The following is a 21,645-nucleotide window of genomic DNA, read 5'->3' as shown; positions in this document are numbered from 1 at the left end:
CTCCTTTGTATCCCGCAAAAAGGCTGCCATTGTGGGACGTGGGATATTTGCACCCGAGCTCAAATGCTCCTGGTGAACAGTTAAATCAAGAAAATTAGTAAAACCATTTTAAAAATCTTTTTTTTGTGGTAACCTTTGACAAATGTTCTATGTGCTTGCAAAAATTTATCATGACTGCACATTCCTGGAACTCGTGGCAAAAAAAAAACCGATACTCCAAAAATGCTATTTTTGAAAGCATTTTGGAGTACTGATTTTTTTCATGACTTCCACGAATTTCATTCTGACAATTTTTTTGAAGAATATAAAACAATTGTCAACCGTTACCACAAAAAGCAGAATTTTTTGAATGTTTTTCATTTTCTTTTGATTTTACTATTCATCCGAGCTCATTTGAGCTTGGGAGCAGAATAACAATTTCCGCCATTGTCATTTCCAGTTTTTTTACACGACCAGATAATTGGTGCGTTGCAATGGAGATATAGATATTTTTTGATAATATCAGCTTACCAAAAGAAAATATGATTTTTTGGTAAGCCAGTAAGATGTTGGCAAGTTGAGGTGGTTTTAAGAATCTTTTTTTAGAAATGACCAAAGATGAGAGGGAAAAGTTCAAAAGTGGAAGGAAGTAGAGAAATGGCATCACAAAGAACGAGCGGACGACAACACATTACGTGTTCTAAGGTTGGACGATATTATATATTTTTTACACTAGATAATTGACTGTGAGTTGCAAGGTAGTATTACATAAATATTCTAATAGAATTTTATTTAATAACATTGTCTTACCAAAAGACATAATTTTATTTAATAATTCAATAACATGTCGGTGAGTGTGTGTGCTTAACATACAAGCGTGTGTGTCGGTACTATGTTAAAAAAGTCAATAACATGTTGCATTTGAGGTGCTTTTAAAAAACTGTTAGAAAAAACAGAGATGAAAGGAGGGAGAAAAATAGCTTAGAACATTATGCGTTTTTTAAGTAGGAAAAAGAAAGTGCGGTACGCTCTCTTCACTCGTTAAATTTGAATTTCAAACTTGGAAGTAACATAAAAACTAAAAACAGAGTAGTTTGCAGAGTTGCAGACAGACTTCTACACGGCACATGACAAGTCTGTATAGACTATTGCTTGGGTTCCATATCGCGCGCCCGCCGCCTCGATACAAAGGAGAACACCACCAGAGAGATGATGGCGGCTGTGGCGGCTACGGACCCGAGCACCGCGATTAGTATCACCCACCAGGACGTTCCCTTCTTCTTGCCGTTGGTGTCGAGCCTGTCCACCATGAGGTCCCAATCACGAACACCGAGGAAGATATCGCGGACTCTGGCGGCGAAGAAGCCAACCAACGCGGTTTGCGTGGTGCCTTGGCCAGCGAGGGACAGCCGCGCGTCGAGGAGCGCTCTGGCTGGCCTCGGTTCCCCACCGGCGGCGACGTACACGCGCAGGAGGTGCTTGACGGCGTTGTACTCGACCCACACGGCGCGGCGGCCAGGCGCCGCGGTGCCGTTGGGCGTGATGGTGACGTTGAGGCCGACGTTCGGGGACTCTGGCGCGTACGACCTCACCGTGCCGACCTCGACCGCGGTGAGGCCGTCCGTGGCGTTGGGCGCGGCGCCCGTCCACGAGTCGTTAGCGCCACGGAGGCCCAAGGGGTTGTTGAGCGTCGGGAACCTGTCGAGGAGGAGGACGAACGAGACGGGAGGGGCAGAGCTTTCCACCGTGAAGCTCGTGTTGAAGGACGCCTCGCGTGCCGGCAGCGCGCCGGCGCCGGCGCGCCAGACGTCGATCCTCTTGGGGAGCAGCAGAAACCCCTCGGAAACGTTGACCTCGGGAAGCGGCTGCTCGGGCATGAAGAGGAGCGCTGCGGGCATGACGATGGACATGTTCGTGGCGACCCAGAGGCTCTCGGTCGTGGTGGCGTTGAAGACGGGGAAGCTGTGGGACTCCACGTCCGCCGCCGCCGGCGCCACCATGATCGTCGCCGAGCAGAGCAGTACTAGAGCTAGAGCTAGAGCTGACATATTTGCAGCTTATGGTGATACGTGTACGTCTGTTGTTTGTGATTGGGTATTTGGGTATTCGGGTAGAAACATGCACGTTGTGAGGGGTTTTATTTTTATAGTTTCAGGCCTAAATGCTGACAAAGTCAAGAAAGGACAGCAGGAGTAGTATACTGGTCAAACACAGAGAAGAAAAGTCATGTTTTTCCAGCTGAAACGCAGGCGATGTACACAGGCGTTAAGAAATCATCAATCAAGATATACACTACTGGACTAGCTACAATAATTTTATTATTATTACGAGGTTGAAGACTTGACACGTCTGCACTCTGCTCTGCTTGCGTTCTCAGCTAGTCTTTCGAGTTGCACGTCGTGGGCTAGTTCGTGTACGAAACGTGCGTGCTGCTCTAGCTTCTAGATCGATCGCAGCAATGAATCTTTGTCAACGTGATGGCGTTGAAGACGGGGAAGCTATGGGACTCCACGTCCGCCGCCGCGGGCGCCACCATGATCGCGGCCGAGCAGAGCAGTACTAGAGCTAGAGCTGCCATATTACAGCCTATGTTTTCTTGGGGTATCTTCGCAGGTTGCAGCTTATGTTGATACGTACTCCCTCCGTCTGAAAATACTTGTCATTAAAATGGATAAAAAGGAATGTATTTAGAACTAAAATACATCTAGATACATCCCCATTTATTCATTTTGATAACAAGTATTTCCGGACGGAGAGAGTATGTCTCTTGTGTATCTGTGTGTGATTGGGTATTCGGATAGAAACATGCACATTGAGAGGGCTTTTATAGAGGATAAATCTAACGGGATTGCTAAATCGACCGAGACTTAACAAAGTCTTAGTTGATACCATATCCATAAGATCTTAGGTGGACATCCGTGCAAAATTTTATTTTAATTTTTTCTCTTGTTTTTTATATGTTGTATAAGTTGATCGAGACTTGATGAAGTTTCACTGGACGGAGATCTAACCACATCCTAAACTTATATATGCTGACAAATTCAAAAAAGGATAGCAGAAGTAGTATACTAGTCAAACATAGAGAAGAAAGGTCAACATAAGGCCAGGTCAAAGCTAGCAAGACACATCTGAATTCCCTGCTGAAGGGGGCGATGTACACAGTCGTCAAGATATCATCAAGCAAGATATACACTGGGCTAGCTACGAGGTCGAAGACTCGACACGGATGCATCCTGTCCTGCTTGCGTTGTACTACCTGGTACTATTTCGAGTAGAAAACGTCTCAAGCGATGGATCTGACCAACGGATTGTGATGCATGCGTGCCGTGGTTGCCTGGAAATCTCCAAACCCCTAGAGAATGGAGAGGGACTGAGGGAGCTTTTGCTACATCTACGGGTTGGTACCGGTGTATTTTAGGGAATTGGTGGGAATTATTCCGGTCAAACCCTTAAATCTTCACATATTCCAAAGCACCGTTTGATTCTAGTGTATTTGACATGTTTCATCCCTATATTTACCCACAAATCCTCAAACTCTAGTGCATTTTTCTCAATACTCAATACACTATCCGTACCTAGTGGATTGGGGATAAGTACGGATTTTAAGGGATTGGGTGAAGGTTGTAGGCCTTGTTTGGTACTAGGGTTTTTGAAGGGATTGGTGGGGATAATCCCCACAGGGATAGGGTGAAAACCCAACCTTCATCCAATCCCTTAAAATCCCCATTTATCCCCAATCCACTAGGTAGGGGCAGTGTATTAGGTATTGAGGAAAATGCACTAGAGTTTGCGAATATATGGGAATGAAACATGTCAAATACACTAGAACCAAACAGTATTTTGGGATATGTTGGTATTTAGGGGTTTGACCGGGATAATCCCCACCAATTCCTTAAAATACACTAGTACCAAACAAGGCCTTTAAGGGACCATGTGTCCTCATCTAATTTAGTGTGCACACCCTGAATTTCACGCGGGAGTCCCAAATCCCGCAAATTCTTTGTAGATGTAACATCTCTCAAGGCTGGGAGCCCCAATTTGCTGCCCAAACGCACACGCACTTCCCCACTGGACGGCCAGAACCGCTGTAGCTAATGCGTTTTTTCGGTTCACTATTGGTTCACTTTTTCATGTTTTTCTTTGTTTTTTCACAATAGTTTTCTAAAAAGAATAAAAAGATAGTTTTATTGAATATTTTCTAAAATTTGAGGAATCAATTCTTAAAAACTCATAAAAAATGAGAGAATGTGGGCACTTTTGAAAAAATGTGAACATTTTTTGAAAATCCTGAACATTTTTTTAAACTCCGATTTGCTTTGGGAAAATGCTATTTCAAAAAAACATGAACATTTTAAAAATCCCAAAAGCATTTAAAATTTAGGACCATTTTCAAAAAATTGAGAGAAAAATGCAGAAAGAATACAAAAATAGATGAAAATGAAAAAAGAAAAACATACATGAAAAAATCGGAGAAAAAACTTCTAAAAGCTTCCCAAACCGGTAAAGACAGGACATAACCTTCTAGAAAGTTCTTAAAATCGGACCCCTGCAGACAGGCGTAACAGCTAAATGGATTGCCCAGTGATTGCTACCGTCACTCATGTGCGTGGTTGCCTGGCTATCAGTCACAAATAGTGACGAATAGGAACTGACAGAGAGGCCCACCCCTTGAAATCCAGGGGAGAGTGATGAGGCAGGTCTAGAGTTCACCTTTGTAATTCACCCGTTAGGTCACGCTTGGCATCGGTGTATTTTAAATACGCAGGTCTGATATCTACAGGTGTAACTTACAGGGCCAGTAGCGATTTCCCGCTGGAAGCGAAACAACGTCCGGAGGCGCGTATTGTTTGCAGGTGTATTGCTAAGCAAAACGACAATCCAAACATGGCCTTAGGATTTCTAGTGGGGAAGAGGCCTGGATTTGGACAATGATTATGCTTCGTACCTCACTAAACTACATGTCCCACAGTACAATTCTTTAAAAAATCCATAAGCAGTTGACAAGATTCACCTAATCTATGACCATTCGGTAATGTAATCCCTATAACTATTTTGTTAATTCAAGATTCACCACTTTACCCAAGTTTATGTAAGAAGTGCATCCACGATGCTAAATTAATATCATTAGATGCATCATGAGACATGTTTATTCTATTTATTTTTATTATTAATTTAATATTTTTTCTCAATAAATTTGGTCAAATTCTACGTGGTTTGACTTAAAAAATCTATAAGCGCTATATTATGAAATGAAGGGAGTATTTATTTATTTGTTTTCCTTTTAGGGTTTTCTAAATATTTTCTCTTGGCCAAATATTAAGAATTAGCTCTAAGTTACACTTTTTCTTTCTGCAATGTTCACTCTTTCTTTCTATGTTTCACTGTTTCTTCTTCTACATTACATGTTTTTCTAAAATTGACATTATGCATGATGCTCTTGGGCGCCGAAGTTAGCGCCTATTTAAAAAAACCTTAATAATGAGTACATGCTTCTATATTTGTCCAATGCACCTTAAACTTCTCACATTTTATGAAAATATGCGTATCTGCGGAGTAGACTTGCGAATCTCCAAACTTTCATCCAACAATGTTACCATCTGGTGACATGCAAAGAAACATAACAAAAACCTATTCCAATATGACTACACTAAAAAATCTTGTGCATTTATGAAATAAATCCGCATTTTATTAAGGCTTGTAGATTTACATGTTATAACATACTGCAATGCATGGATATGTTCATAATTGTTTTGAGAACTTTGAGGTGTCTCGAAAGGAGACAAGAACATACGCTCTTAGGCTGGTCATAGTGGGGAGTAACTTAGACTAGTGTCATGCATATGACACTAGTGTAAGTTACTACCTCCATAGTGCAAAGTAATATAGTAATAGTATCATAGATTGCTTCATTTATTACCTCATAGACTCATTTTGCCTCGGGAAGCGCTATGTTACAGTAACATATTATGTTACCACAAGCACCTCTTTCCTCATTAAATACTTGTCACATAAGCAAAATTGTCTTGGGATGTGTTAAGTTACTACCTAAGTTACTCTCACTATGGCTAGCCTTAAGAACCAAACATAGGTTTTTGCGTGGAAATTTTGGGCCATTAACCAGAATAATATAAAAAAGAAACTATGTGAGTTGTTTGGGCGAACCGGGACTTTTTAAATTATGAGTTATTTAGTAGAAGATATTTATGAGCCAAAAAAACACTAGCCACAAGGTACCCGCTCTCGGAGACAGAAATCAGTGCACTTCCCGCATGATGTGCATGCGGAACAAATCATCTAAGTTTTTCAGATTTTATAGGCACACTTTCCTCTTTTGTATTTATAACTTTATTACTTTTGCACACATGGTGCATTGTATACATATTTATACATATTTTTCACAATATGGAATTGGACAAGAAAATTTCTTAGAAAGCATGGAAAACAACTTTTTAGGCCGCGAACTATTGTATCGGTTCACAATACATTTGTTGCTTATATTCTTGTGGGGCACAATTGTTTTCTTTTTGAGCAAAGAAGGAAAATAGTAAATCCTATTCCCCTCTTATTACTGTGAATACTGAGGCTACACATACGCCCAATATGCAGTATTCCCTTTTTTTCTTGTCTTCTCATATATTTCCATTACTATTTTGATTTATTTTATTTGCAGGTTTACTTATTTTGCATTTGGAGTTTTCTATTTTCCTTTCTTTGTAGTTTCCTTCTTTTTTAATTTTTCTAATACATTATTGTTTTGCTTGTTTAGTTTTACTTATTTATGATTCATGTTTTTATTATTTTCATCAATTTTATCGTCAATGCTGAACTTTTCGTTTTGGATACACAAATATTTCTGTTGGAAAGCATTATTCATTATTTTTTAACAAAGAGACATTTTTTTGAATAAATGCAATTCTGTTAGAATGCATTGAAAGTAATACATATTTTTGTGTCGGGCTACACGAACGTTTTTCACAAATCGCGTGAACATATGAACATTTATTCAGTACATGTGAACAGTTCTACCAAACTCTATGTAAAAATATGACCTATTTTTCTAGGCATATGTAATTAATTTTCTTTAGTAAATTTCTTATGTATATACAGTTAAATGTGAGTTTTGAATCATGTTGATGTCTTTACTTTAATGAAAGAATATCTATTTAACAAAGTATAACATTTTTAGGGAAATTAAAATTTCTGATAGACTTAGGTTAGTTAACATTTTCTTTGAAAAATTTAGGGTAATTAGCAAAGTATAGGAAAAAAAACTAAAACACGTCAAATGGGCCCTATATGATTTCGGAGAAGAAAATGGCCTAGCACTAGAAAGGCCCAGCCGTGACCTTCCGTTTCGTTTATCTCTCCTTATCCCATCCAATCCATAATCTCCCACACTTCACAAATCCCCACCAATCGAACACACACTCCTCCCGGCTCCCTCCAATGGCGCTCCTCGCCGTCCAGGGCATGGCCATGTCCACGGCCGCCTTCGCCTCCCACCACCACGGCGCCGTATCCTCCTCCTCCTTCGGGCTCTCGGCCGCCGTATCTTTCTCCCGCTCCCGCACCAACCTCGCCGTCACCGCCGTCTCGGCTCCTTTCACATCAGTTCTTGATGGTAAATTAACTCGTCCTTTCTCTCTTACTTACGGAGGCTGAATTTGTTTCGGTAGTTTGTTCTAATGTTGGACAGTTCGTTAGGGAACTCTTCTCCCGATTGACCAAGTAGAAATCCAAGAAGTTAGTTGGGAATGCCATGGATATTAGTGTGAAACACAGAGGGAGCTGAATTTTGCTTAGAAAGAAGGAAATCCACTTTGAGTTTGGAATGTTCACAAGAATCAGCAAAAACCCGAGATTGGTAGTGTAGTTTAGTTAGTGTGAGTAGGCTGTGTGTCAGTTAGCATACAGTTCAGCGGATATTATGTGTGGATTCACTAAACAATAAACAAACTTCTCATAAGGATGGCATATGTTGAATATCGGGTGACCGTTGAACTTTGAACCAATTGTGACCTCAAAATTGTCTCTGCCGTGACCAGTCTACTGTGGAAGAGGGGACAGAAAGACAAAGAGAGGCAAAAGGTTCAGCCACTCATATGGGAATGTGAGTCCTCTAGCACAATTTCAAACTGATGTATTTGTTGTGATTCTTATCTCTCTGTATCGTCATGTTAGGCACGGCCCCGTAACAAGAAGAAGGGAACAGGCCCAGCACGGCTTTACGCCCCTCCAGCGCCTCCTAGGAAGGATCAGTTTGAGGACGGGGAGATCATCGCAATTGAGATTGATGATGACATCATGGAAAGGATGGATTAGGATGTCTGAATTTTCCCTTATTTCATGATTTCCTGTCCTTTCTGAAATACAATGCCCTGGGAGTAATTATTTTGCCATTATCCTATGTGAAGTGCAATTTCTTAGAAGTAATTATTTGGTCTTTCTGGACAAAACACAGATGCCTATGTGCTTCCAAGTTTAGATTGCTTAGGCTGTATGCATAGGGAACCTGGCACCTGTGTTGTCTAGCTCTACCGATGAGCCGGGGCCAGTGCTTCTAAAATATATCTGTTTTTTCTCACCTTCTCTGTTACACTCCGTGTGACTCCTGAATTAAGTTTTAGTTATTCCAGCTGAGTTTTTTTGGACGAAAATAATTAAATATCCATAGGTTCTTATCTACGTAAGTTGTTAGTCTTTTTTTAATGGATATCTAAGTTATTTGCTTCTCGGTTTTCGCCCGGTTTTCCGTTAATTAACTGGGCAATTCTCTTCTTCTTAATTAATCGACGAGGCAAATCTTTTGCCTCCGTTTAAAAAAAAAGTTATTTGCTTCAGTCTGCACTTTTGCACATGTTGTGGTCATCCTGCATTGCCAAGCAAAGCATATGATGACTGAAGTGGATGATAAGAGTGTCAGTAGTGTTGTGTACCTCTTGTCTATGGTATGTTTTGTAGCAAAGCACTTGCCTGCCTGTTTTACAAGTTGCGTCTTCTTTTTATTCAAACAATTTTGTGACTCTTTTGAAAGGATTACAAGTTACCTGCCCAAAACTGTGAAATAGGACCCCCAAAACAATTTTGTGACTCTTTTGTAGCTCTGGAATCAAGATCAAAGTTCTTCACCTCTGTTGTTTTGGCAGCATGATCTTTTATCCATCACAAAACAATAGGTTGAAGAGAAATTAAGAGTGGATGATCTGAATCTTCTTTCCTGGACTGCACAAGGTGGCACGTACAGCATCCTACATTCCTACTGTCGGATGCACCTTGAACAATCTGTAAGAGCAACTCCAACGTGCCGACCCAAACGGACGGTGCTTTTGTCTGCTTTTCGTCCGTTTGGGTCGGCCGCCCGCTCAGCGTCCGCCCAGTTTGAGATTTGGGTCGGCAGTGCGTCCAACACGCCGACCCATTTCATGCCCGCACGCAAATTTTGAAAAAAGGCCTGCGGCCATAGTTCATGCCAACGGCCATGTCGTCGCTCGAAAGTTCATGCCGGCACCATGCCAGCGCCGGCATACAATGCTAGCTTCAAAAATACCACACAGTTCGGCTGACGCACTTTGCCAGCGGCCAGCACACATGCCAGCACACAAAAAAGGGACGGGAGTTCGACCACGCCATCATGGCCGTGGTCCATGCCAGCACACTTGCCGGCATACAAAAAAAGGATGGCGCTCGCCGCCATAGGTCACTCGTCGTCGAACTTGAGCGTGTCGGCTGACATCTTCTCAAACCACGGCCTCTTCCTTGGCGACCCGGTGTTGAGATCCACCTTCATGATCTCCACCCCGGTCATCATGCTCGCGAGAGCCACTTCTTTCGCCTTGGTCTTGGTGTTGGCGGCCTCGATCTCTAGCATCTTGGCTTGCTTCTCCGCCTCCATCTCAAGCATCTTGGCTTGCTTCTCCGCCTCCATCTCAAGCATCTTGGCTTGCTTCTCCGCATCCATCTCAAGCCTCCTCCTTTGGATCTCCATGAAGGCGTTCATTTGTTCTTCTTTGTATCGCCGGCGCTCCTCCTCCCTTGAGTCCTTGCTCATCGTGCCCTCCACGCTTGCGATCAAGGTGTTCGGCGCCGTATCCCGCTTGTCCTCCTTCTTGGAGTTGGTCTTCCCCCGCGGGTGTGGCTTCTCGCCGTCTTCCTCCTCCACGGCCCTCTTCCCCCCACGCAACTTGAGGGCGGCATATTGCGCCTTGAACTTCTCCTCGTCTTTGATGACCCTCCAACAATGGGAGAGGTTGAAGCACTTGCCATCGTGTTGGACCTTGAATGCCTCCAAAGCTTGGAATGCCTACAAATGTATTGCATGCAAGCATATTGGCAAAATGGATATGGAAATGGACATGCAAGCATAAACGGAATGGCACAAAAGAGGACCGCTTTCATACCATGTCTTGCATGCCGATGCCGCTCACGGGGCGGGCCTTGATGCTCTCAAGAGTGCCACAAAACTTGTTGCACTCTTGTTGGATCACCCTCCATCACTTCGAAATGGACACCCACCTGCGCGTGCTTTGCATTTGATACGGCGGAAACTTCTTGCGCTCATGAAACTCACGGTGGACATGAGTCCAAAAGGTTGATGCCTTTTGTTCGGCGTCGGCCTTGGGGTCTTGCCCAATGTCCCTCCAACACTCACAAAGGAGCTTGTCCTCAGCCGCTGTGTATGCCTTCATCTGCTTGCTCTTGCGCTTCGGCTTCGCCCCTTGTGGCTTGGTTGGCGAGCTCGTCCTTGAACAAAGCCTCCCCTTCGATGTCGCACTCATCCTCTTCCTCTTGCCCGTAGTCCTCCGGAAACTCGTGGTCAAGTGGGAAGCCGTCCAGGTCTAGGCCGACCTGATCATGCATGAAGGCCACCTGATCTTGATCGAAGGTGGACGGCGTGAATGCCCCTTGTCCGTCCTGGCTTTGTGTCTCTCCGGGGTCGTAGCCGGCACCAGCGGCACCGCCAGCGGCCGGCGCACCACCCTCGAAGATGTTGTGTTGCATGTAGTCGTCGTTGCCGGAGACCGGCATTCCGTCGAACATGTTGCGTGCGCCCGACAACACGTTGGCTGGCATGTGCCACGCACGTTTCCTCGCGCCTCCGGATGACGAGCCACCGACCATTGGTGTGGCGTTGAGGTCAATGGGCGCGGGCGCGGGCGTGGAAGGCGCCACCATGCTCACCTCACGCAAGCACTCCCCGGAGTGTCGGGAGGCTTGTGGGTAGACGTGGAATACGGGTACCGGCCGCGTCGCCGACGTGCGGGGCAAGTCGGGCAACACCATCCAAGGGAACGCGGATGAGCCGGTGCTGGCCGCGGCCACGGCGGCGTTGACGAGGCTGTGCTGGCCAGGGTTTAACCCTAGCAGAATTAGCGCCTCCCTCGTTGTCGCCGCGACGCGGGCATTGGTTGCCTCCTGCTGCGCGGCGGCAATGACGGTGGCCGCCGAGATGGCTTCGTCCCTCGCGTCCGCCGCGTGCCTCCGACCCTTTCTCTTCGCCGACTCCCTTCTCCGCTCTTTGGGCGTCAGCTTCTTCTTCGACTTGGGCGCGGCGACGGTCTTGCAGGGGGGTGCAAGGCTTGCCTTTGCCGGAGGGGGCGGTCGTCATGCCGGACGAGGCGAGGGAGGCAAGGCCGGCGGTGGCGTCGAGGTCGTCGTCTATGGCGGGCAGCGAGAGCGCGCGTGGGCGGGAGCGCGCGCGGGCGGAAGGGTTATTGGGGAAAATGGAAGGAGATAGTGGAGGCTACCATCGACCAGCAGGCCAGGGGGAGGAGAAGGAGAGCACGCGCATGTCCGTCTCGTGTCCGCGCCGACGCAAATCCGGCTAAGAAATGGGCCGGAAATGGGTCAGCAGGCGGACGAAAAGCGGAAGCGCATCCATTTGGGTCGGCGCGTTGAACCGACTTTTCTGTCTGCACCGACCCAAACGGACGCCCGCGGACAAAATGTGTTGCCCGTTGGAGTTGATCTAAGTTGCGTACTTTCTCCGTCCGGAATTAGTTGACGATCAAACGGATGTATCTAGACGCAGGGAGTACATTGTATCTAGACGTAGCGCGCAACCTTCCGTTGGGTGCATGGCCTTGGGATTCTGGGACCGAAGGAGAAGATGACAGCGGCAGCGGCCGAGGCGCTCATCCCTCTCTTCGACGAGCCCCTGACAGATGAAGACATTACTGCGATTGCAAGGCTGACCCGCCTGGACGCCCAAGCTCTCAAGGCTGCAGCTGGCATGCTTGGTGACGATGGAGAGGCCTCCGGCTGCCCGGTCTCCCCATGTTAGATTCTCACCGTAGTTGACGACGACCGGCCATGGGCTGGGTGAAGTTAGGAAGTAGTTTGTGAGCCGTACGTCTTGCGAGTTGTAACAGTAGTTGGGCATGGTTGCTAGCTGTTTGCCGGCGGGGTTTTGGGCCTATTGGTGGCCGCCGGCAACCCCCGGATGGTAGGGAAGTGTACTCGTCATTATTTTTAGTAAAAGTAATCGTCGTCGTTCAATCCTGGTCTGCACCCAGGGCCAGTCCTCTGCACATGACACATTTTCCTGATGAGTAGCACAGTCGGCCCGATCATGAGTTGGAACTTCAGGGGCCTGAACAACCCAGCCCGACGATCCGTAGTGCAGGACACGGCAAACACACACCGCCTCGCCATTCTCTGCATCCAGGAAACCAAGCTTGAAGAGTGGACACCAGTAATCGCTAGGGAAGTAGGAGGCGCAAGACTAGATGGCTGCATTGTTCTGCCTGCTAATGGCACAAGAGGAGGCGCCGCCATCTTCTGGGACTCAACATCAGTTAGAATTCAATCCCACGCGATCGGGGAGTTCTCCATCACGGCCAAGGTCACTGTACTCTCCTCAGGAGCTAGCTTTTGGTTGACGACAGTCTACGGGCCATCTGAGGGCGCTAGAAAGGATAGCTTCCTGGCTGAGCTAGTCAGAGGCGCCCCCCCTTGAGGAGAACCATGGCTACTAAATGGTGATTTCAACATCATTTACGAGGCTCGCGACAAAAACAACAGTAATATAAATAGGAGGATCATGGGTAAGTTTAGGGCGGCAATTGATGCCGGTGGCCTACGCGAGATCAAATGCAAAAATAGGCGTTTCACTTGGAGTAGCGAGCATCAGGACCCAACCCTAGCGAGCATAGACAAGTTTTTCTGCACCATCGAGTGGGAGGTCATGTTCCCAGATTTCATGCTGCACGCGGCGTCCACCTCATGCTCGGATCACTGCCCGCTGCTTCTAGCTGCTATTGCTGCCCCAAAGCTGGCGCCACGCTTTCGTTTTGAATCTTTCTGGCCACGGTTCCCGCATTTCCACGAGACGGTGCAGCGAGCATGGCAGCGGCCAGCCCCAGCGGCATGCGCATTCACTCGTCTGAACATCAAGATGCATCGGGTAGCTAGGGACTTAAAGATTTGGAGTAGATCGCTGTTTAGTGATGCAAAAATGCAGCTGCAGCTCGCCACGCTGGTGGTTCTTCGACTAGACATAGCACAAGAGCGCCGACCGCTTACACAGAGTGAGTTTCATCTTCGGAAACTTCTGAAGCTGCGTATTCTTGGGTTGGCGGCAGTGGAAAGAGCCCGGGAACGCCAGGCATCCAGGATAACATGGCTGCGGGCAGGAGACACCCAAACAGCCTTCTTTCAAGCCAAGATCAATGCCAGGCGCAGAAAAAACTTCATCCACTCGTTGCATGGATCGCGGGGTATTGCCACCATCCATGATGAGAAAGAAGAAATCGTCCATAGCCATTTCACTGCATCGCTAGGAACTAGGCAGAACCGACCACATACTATCGACTGGAGCTACATCGACATGCCTAGAGTACAAGGTGGTGGCCTAGACAATCCGTTCACTGAGCATGAAGTGTGGCAGGCGATCAAGCAATCGCCGGCGGAGAAATCACCAGGCCCGGATGGTTTCTCAGGTGTCTTCTTCAGAAGCTGCTGGCCAACCATAAAAAGGGATGTCATGGAGGTGTTTCATCAGTTCTACCATCTAGCTGGGGATAATTTCCACATGCTAAACTCAACTGCTATAGTTTTTCTTCCTAAGAAAGATGGCGCCGCTGCAATCAACGACTACCGGCTGATTAGCTTAGTGCACTCTGTTGCAAAATTGATCTCCAAAGTGCTCTCGCTTCGCCTTGCGACAGTGATCCAAAGTTTGATCTTCCCGGCACAGACAGCGTTCCTCAGGACAAAGTGCATACATGATAGCTACCTATATGTGCAAAACTGTGTCAAGTCACTTCATGCAAAGAAAACTCCGACCCTGCTACTCAAATTAGACATCTCCAAGGCTTTTGACAATGTCTCTTGGGATTATCTGCTTGAGCTCCTACAACAGTTAGGCTTTAGCGCACGATGGCGTGACTGGATTGCCCTACTTCTCTTCACATCATCGTCGAATTTTCTGCTCAATGGCGTCCCAGGGCCGAAGATAGTGCACCAAAAAGGGATGCGGCAGGGCGAGCCCCTATCACCGCTCCTTTTCATCCTAGCCATTGATCCGCTACATAGAGTACTCAAAGCGGCAGTGGAGCACGATCTGATCGCTCCTCTACCAGGCCGTGAAGTCAAGCTTATAGTTAGTCTTTATGCGGACGATGCAGTAATCTTCGCAAACCCGAACCAACATGAAGTGCAAACTATCATGGAGATCCTAACTGAGTTTGGAAACGCCACTGGTTTGCATATCAACCCGGCCAAATCAACTGCAACACCGATTCGATGTGAACACATTGATCTCTCTGAGATTCTCAAGAGTTTTGGGGGTTCCGTTGCCCTTTTCCCCATTAGATATTTAGGGCTCCCGGTAGCAACGACAAGGCTTAGACTAGTGCATCTGCAGTTCCTCATTGATCGGATTAGAGCTCGGTTAGCAGGTTGGAAAGGCCGCCTTCTCCCCCTGAGCAGCCGAAGAGTGCTGGTCCGCAGTGTGCTCAGCGCCATGCCCACCTTTGCCCTCTCAGTGCTGCGGGTTCCAACAAAACTGCTCAAAGAAATCGATAAGTGTAGGAGGCGTTTCCTCTGGAAACAGGAGGAGGAAGCAACAGGGGCCAGCTGCAAGGTAAATTGGCCAACGGTCTGTGCGCCAACTGAGAAGGGAGGGCTGGGAATCCTGGACCTGCAAAGCTTCAGTCGAGCACTCCGGCTACGCTGGCTATGGATTGCTTGGAAAGACCCGGACAGACCATGGGTTGGCTGTTGGAAATATGAGCAATTTACCGAATGATTTTGTTAACAGAAATAGTAGATAAAACATGACTAAAATAGCAGATATAAAGCAAGTCATGCAATCTGACAGAGAGAAGGTAAACATGTTCTGCATGTATGAACTTGAGGTAAACACATCTAGAACAGTCACTAGATGAAGTTGCTTATACGACATAGAACCTAACATACGTAGGACAGAAACTAGAGCCAAGAACTGTAGCAGGACTTCTAACAGAAAGAGAAGAACACGTACGGCACAGCAGCAGCAGAAGCGCTGGACTTGGGATCGGTGTCCTCGCCTGCCATGTCGTCGAGGAGGTCGTGGACGTCGGGGAAGAAGTCGTCGTCGGGGAAGTAGTCGTCGGCGACCGGATCGTCCGTGATGAAGCAGCCAGTAGTCGCGCAGGGCGCTCCCCAAAAACCTTATCACCCTTCTCCCGTACAGGACTCAAAGAGTGTGGTTTCGGAGGCCTACTGTCCCGACCTGCGGTGCACGCCGCAAGCCGGGATGGAGAAGATCGTAGCAGCAGCACAGTGCTCAGGAACCGGTGGCGAGAGGAAGAAGTAGTTCTGGTGCATCTTGCTGAGAGGAGCGACCTCCCTTTTATAGGCGCAAGAGAAGGAGGCGAGAGGGCAGCGCCGGGAGCTGAAGGGACCGAGGGAGATGAAACGAACAGACAACAGCCAAAGGGTGCAGCGTTCGCATTAAATCTCCACTACAGCAAAAACTTTCCATCTCCCGAGTGACCTTTCGTACACCCGTAGTGCGTGGCAAAAATTTAGACATCGGCTCGGCTCATTCCCGCAACCCGCGGCGCGTCGTGACGAGGCGTGGCGTGGCGAGGCGGGCGGCGGAGGAGGAGCGCGCGTGGATGTCCCTCTTGTTCTCATGCTCATACAAGTGGGGAAGGAGCCTCCCTTATAAAGAGGTCCAACTCCCTCTAAACTAGCAATGTGGGACTAAACTTTAGTTCCACCTCTTGCCTTGCACAAATGGGCTGCGTGGGCCTCTAGGATTTATTAGGAATTTCTGAAACTGCTACTGGGCTAGGCCCAAAATGGACAAAATTCCAGCAATCCCCCACCAGATCCCAGAGGCACACAAAATTTGCCTTTGGTTCCAAAACACTGTTTTATATACCGATACTGCAGTGGAGACTGTTAAGTTGAACTTCCACCTAGAACTCTATGCTACACTAGTAAGCAACTTGAACAGTGGACTGGGCCTTGAACTGCAAGTTTTTTGCGAATCTAGCTTCACATAAAGCCTTGACCGATACGTGGTTACCGTGGGTCTTCCCCGCGGGTGGAGCTTATGCGTCATACTCCGTGACCTTTCATGAGTTTTCTAGAGAGAACCCTACTCTCATAGATTACGACGTTTGACAATCAGACTCATATAGGTGTGTTCTTCAAAAGATATTCTGCAGGACAACATCTCTGCTTCAAAGGGCCACTTAGAACACATTAAGATATACATCATCCTGCCATGCAGATTAGGAGAGTATTGCATCTTCATGGAGTGGTATTTTTAATAGTAAGGATACTCTCCTCCTAGTTGACCAACAGCTTGTCTTCCACATCTAATTCACGGGATCTCCGATCACAAAGAATAGGTTACCACTGTGAACAACTCATATTGTGGGTCTCATACCCATCTCCCTCGATGCATTATCTATCACATTACGTGATAGACCCTTAGTGAAAGGATCTGCCAGATTTTTAGACGTTTGGATATAATCCAATGCAATAAATCCGGAGTTTCTCATTTTTCTGACAGACTTTAACCTTCTCTGAACGTGTCTTGATGACTTCATGTTATCCTTAGAGCTGTTCACTTTCGTGATCACAGTTTGATTGTCACGGTTCATAAGGATACCCGGTACAGGTTTCTCAACAACCGGCAAGTCATTCAAGAGCCGGCGAAGCCAATCTGCTTCGACCATAGCCGTATCTAGTGCTGTGAGTTCTGCTTCCATAGTTGACCTCGTTAAGATGGTCTGCTTGCAAGACTTCCAAGAAACAGCGCCATCTCCATGAGTGAACACATATCCGCTCGTGGCCTTTATCTCATCAGCATCTGAGATCCAGTTTGAGTCACTATACCCTTCAAGCACCTTTGGGTGCCCAGTGTAGTGAATTCCATAATTTACAGTGCCTTTCAAATAACGCAAAACTCTCTCTAGAGCTTTCGAATGCACATCTCCCGGTTTTGAGACAAACCGGCTCAGCTTGCTAACAGCAAAAGAGATGTCAGGTCTTGTAGCACTGGCTAAGTACATAAGTGAGCCAATAATCTGAGAATAGTTCAATTGATCTCTAGCAATTCTTCGATTCTTTCGAAGCAGCACGCTAGCATCATAAGGTGTTGGAGAGGGCTTGCAGTCACTATAGCCAAAGCGACTCAAGATCTTTTCCACATAGTGAGATTGAACCAATGTAATCCCACCATCATCATCTCTCAACAACTTGATGTTCAGAATGACATCAGCCACTCCTAAATCCTTCATCTCAAAACAGCGAGATAGGAAATCCTTTACCTCCTTTATAACATTCAGATTTGTTCCAAAAATCAGTATGTCATCAACATACAAGCAAAGCATAACTCCCTCGCCCCCACCATGGCGATAGTACACACATTTGTCAGCTTCGTTCACAACAAAGCCTGCAGCTGTTAAAGTTCTTTCGAACTTCTCATGCCACTGTTTCGGTGCTTGCTTGAGTCCATACAAAGACTTCAGCAACTTGCACACTTTCCCTTCCTGACCATCTATAACAAACCCATCTGGTTGTTCCATATAAATTTCCTCATCCAACTCTCCATTTAGGAAAGCAGTCTTAACATCCATTTGATGAACGAGAAGACCATGTGAGGCAGCTAGTGAAAGTAGAACTCGAATAGTGGTCAGTCGAGCCACAGGTGAGTAAGTATCAAAGAAATCTTCACCTTCCTTTTGGGTATAACCCTTAGCCACGAGCCGAGCCTTGTACTTTTCAATAGTACCATCAGGCCTAAGCTTCTTTTTGAATACCCATTTGCATCCTATAGGTTTGCACCCATAAGGACGATCAGTTATCTCCCAAGTTTCATTCGCCAAGATGGAATCCATCTCGCTACAAACTGCTTCCTTCCAGTAGTCAGCATCTTCAGATGCATAGGCCTCTGAAATAGAACCGGGAGTGTCATCTATGAGATACACAAGAAAATCATCACCAAAAGACTTTGCAGTCCTCTGTCTCTTGCTCCTAATAGGAACTTCATTGTTCTCCTCCACATGACTTTCAAAGTGTTCCATCGAAATGGCAGGTTCGGTAATTGTAACTGGTTCCTGATTCAATGAACTAGGCATCTCCTGATTAGATGAACTAGACATCTCCTGATTAGATGAGGTAGGCATCTCCTGATTAGATGAGGTAGCCATATCCTTCATGGGAAAGATATTTTCAAAGAAAGTTGCATCATTCGACTCCATGATCGTACCGACATGCATGTCAGGTACCTCAGATTTTACAACCAAGAATCTATAGCCAATGCTATAAAAAGCATATCCCAAGAAAACGCAATCCACAGTCTTTGGTCCAAGTTTCCGCTTCTTTGGAATTGGAACATTGACTTTTGCCAAACAACCCCATGTTCGCAGATAAGAGAGTTTTAACCTTTTCTTCTCCCATTCCTCGAATGGAGTTATCTCTTTGTTCTTTGTGGGAACTCGATTTAGGACATGACATGCTGTCAATATCGCCTCCCCCCACCATGCCTTGGAGAGACCCGATGTGTCTAACATGGCGTTAACCAAATCAGTTAGAGTACGGTTCTTTCTTTCGGCCACCCCATTTGACTGAGGTGAGTAGGGAGGCGTCCTCTCATGGATTATACCATGTTCCACACAAAAAGCATCAAATTCATTGGAAAAATACTCTCCACCATGGTCGGACCTAAGCCTCTTGATTTTCCGATCAAGTTGGTTTTCCACTTCAACTTTATAGATCTTGAAAAAGTTCAAAGCCTCATCCTTAGATTTCAGAAGATACACACAACAGTATCTAGTGGAGTCGTCAATTAACGTCATGAAATATTTCTTTCCACCTTTTGTCAAAACACCATTCATTTCACATAGATCTGAATGTATAAGTTCTAGTGGTGCAAGATTTCTCGTCTCCGCAGTCACGTGAGATTTACGAGGTTGCTTAGCTTGCACACACACTTGACACTTAGATCCCTTAACGGTGGTGAAACTAGGGATTAAGTTCATCTTCGCTAGTCGCGACATGCAACCAAAGTTAACATGACAAAGTCGTGAATGCCACATATTTGATTCACTATTGTTGCAAACATGATTAACAACTTTATTGCAAACGTCTGATAAGGATAAACGAAACAGGCCTCCTGACTCATAGCCTTTACCAACAAAGGTTCCATACTTGGATATTACAAATTTATTCGACTCAAAGACAAGCTTATAGCCATCTCTACACAAAAGAGATCCGCTAACAAGATTTTTATTGACGGAGGGGACATAATGCACGTTCTTCAGCCGCATGATCTTCCCCAAAGTAAACTTCAGATCGACCGTGCCAACACCACGAACAGAAGCACTTGAACCGTTGCCCATCAGCACGGTTGAAGTCCCTGCGGTCTGATAAGACGAAAACATGGAAATATCACCGCATACATGCACATTAGCACCCGTGTCCATCAACCAATCAGGAGAATGACATACTGAAAGAATAGTGGGAAATATACCATACCCAGCATCCTTCATGTCAATGTCTCCAACGACAACATTAGCGGTCTTGCCGCCTTTCCCAGGATGACGCTTGTCATAGCGATTGGGGCAACTAGGAGCCCAATGATCAGGATCTCCACACACATGACAAGCACCTTTCTTCCTGTCATTCTTCTTCTTGAAGTTCGTGTGCTGCACAGCCTTGTTCTTCCCATCAAACTTTCCTTTACCATCAAACTTGCCCTTGTTCTTGAACTTGTGGGACTGGAAGTTTTTCTTCTGTACCAAATTGGCACTAGATCCTCCCTCAATACCTCGAGCACGTGTGTCCTTTGCTCTCGCCTTTTCTTCCACATCAAGAGTGCCAATGAGATCCTGAACGGAAAACTCCTGTCTCTTATGCTTCAGTAAGGTAGCAAAGTTCCTCCACGAAGGAGGAAGCTTAGTGATGATACCCCCGACAACAAACTTGTCCGGTAGGATACAATTGAAGTGCTCAAGTTCTCTAGCAAATGACTGTATCTCGTGAGCCTGCTCAACCACGGAGCGCTCTTCAGTCATTCTGTAATCATAGAATTGCTCCATGATGTACAGCTCAGTGCCGGCATCCGAGACCCCAAACTTGACCTCGAGTGCGTCCCACATATCTTTTCCATTGTCAATTGACGCATAAGCATCAACTATGTTCTCACCAAGAACACTCAAGAGAGCAGCCTTAAACAAGGTATCCATTTTCTGAAAAGCTTGTGCCTGTTGGGCATCTTGCTCTCCTTCAGGTTTGCCAAGAGTGGCGTCATAGCAACTCATGGTTTGAAACCATAAGACTGCTCTCACGCGCCACCTATTATAGTGGATACCCTCAAACATAGGAGGTCTCATGGAAGCAGCAAAACCATTCGAGGTAAATTGCCTATAATAAGGTTTTTGGATTGTTGGAAATATGAGCAATTTACCGAATGATTTTATTAACAGAAATAGTAGATAAAACATGACTAAAATAGCAGATATAAAGCAAGTCATGCAATCTGACAGAGAGAAGGTAAACATGTTCTGCATGTATGAACTTGAGGTAAACACATCTAGAATAGTCACTAGATGAAGTTGCTTATACGACATAGAACCTAAGATACGTAGGACAGAAACTAGAGCCAAGAACTGTAGCAGGACTTCTAACAGAAAGGAGAAGAACACGTACGGCACAGCAGCAGCAGAAGCGCTGGACTTGGGATCGGTGTCCTCGCCTGCCATGTCGTCGAGGAGGTCGTGGACGTCGGGGAAGAAGTCGTCGTCGGGGAAGTAGTCGTCGGCGACCGGATCGTCCGTGATGAAGCAGCCAGTAGTCACGCAGAGCGCTCCCCAAAAACCTTATCACCCTTCTCCCGTACAAGACTCAAAGAGTGTGGTTTCGGAGGCCTACTATCCCGACCTGCGGTGCACGCCGCAAGCCGGGATGGAGAAGATCGTAGCAGCAGCGCAGTGCTCAGGAACCGGTGGCGAGAGGAAGAAGTAGTTCTGGTGCATCTTGCTGAGAGGAGCGACCTCCCTTTTATAGGCGCAAGAGAAGGAGGCGAGAGGGCAGCGCCTGGAGCTGAAGGGACCGAGGGAGATGAAACGAACAGACAGCAGCCGAAGGGTGCAGCGTTCGCATTAAATCTCCACTACAGCAAAAACTTTCCATCTCCCGTAGTGCGTGGCAAAAATTTAGACATCG

At 46.3% G+C, this 21,645-nt stretch overlaps 2 protein-coding genes across 2 annotated transcripts; one reads left to right on the top strand and one right to left on the bottom strand.

Moving 5' to 3' along the window:
• Window positions 1-1,012: 1,012 nt before the first annotated feature.
• Window positions 1,013-2,260, bottom strand: LOC119339826. Its single transcript, XM_037611724.1, has one exon. It carries the CDS (start codon window positions 2,025-2,027, stop codon window positions 1,125-1,127), a length of 903 nt encoding a protein of 300 aa, XP_037467621.1. The 5' UTR covers window positions 2,028-2,260; the 3' UTR covers window positions 1,013-1,124.
• A 5,105-nt stretch (window positions 2,261-7,365) lies between these two features.
• Window positions 7,366-8,568, top strand: LOC119340276 (30S ribosomal protein S31, chloroplastic-like). The gene is made up of 3 exons (XM_037612173.1): window positions 7,366-7,600; window positions 8,025-8,089; window positions 8,161-8,568. Exons 1-3 carry the CDS (start codon window positions 7,426-7,428, stop codon window positions 8,299-8,301), a joined length of 381 nt encoding a protein of 126 aa, XP_037468070.1. The 5' UTR covers window positions 7,366-7,425; the 3' UTR covers window positions 8,302-8,568.
• The last annotated feature ends 13,077 nt before the right edge of the window (window positions 8,569-21,645 follow it).

This window comes from Triticum dicoccoides, chromosome 7B (genome assembly GCF_002162155.2).
Source record: "Triticum dicoccoides isolate Atlit2015 ecotype Zavitan chromosome 7B, WEW_v2.0, whole genome shotgun sequence".
NCBI lineage: Eukaryota > Viridiplantae > Streptophyta > Magnoliopsida > Poales > Poaceae > Triticum > Triticum dicoccoides.
This window is presented reverse-complemented; position numbering and strand designations above follow the sequence as displayed.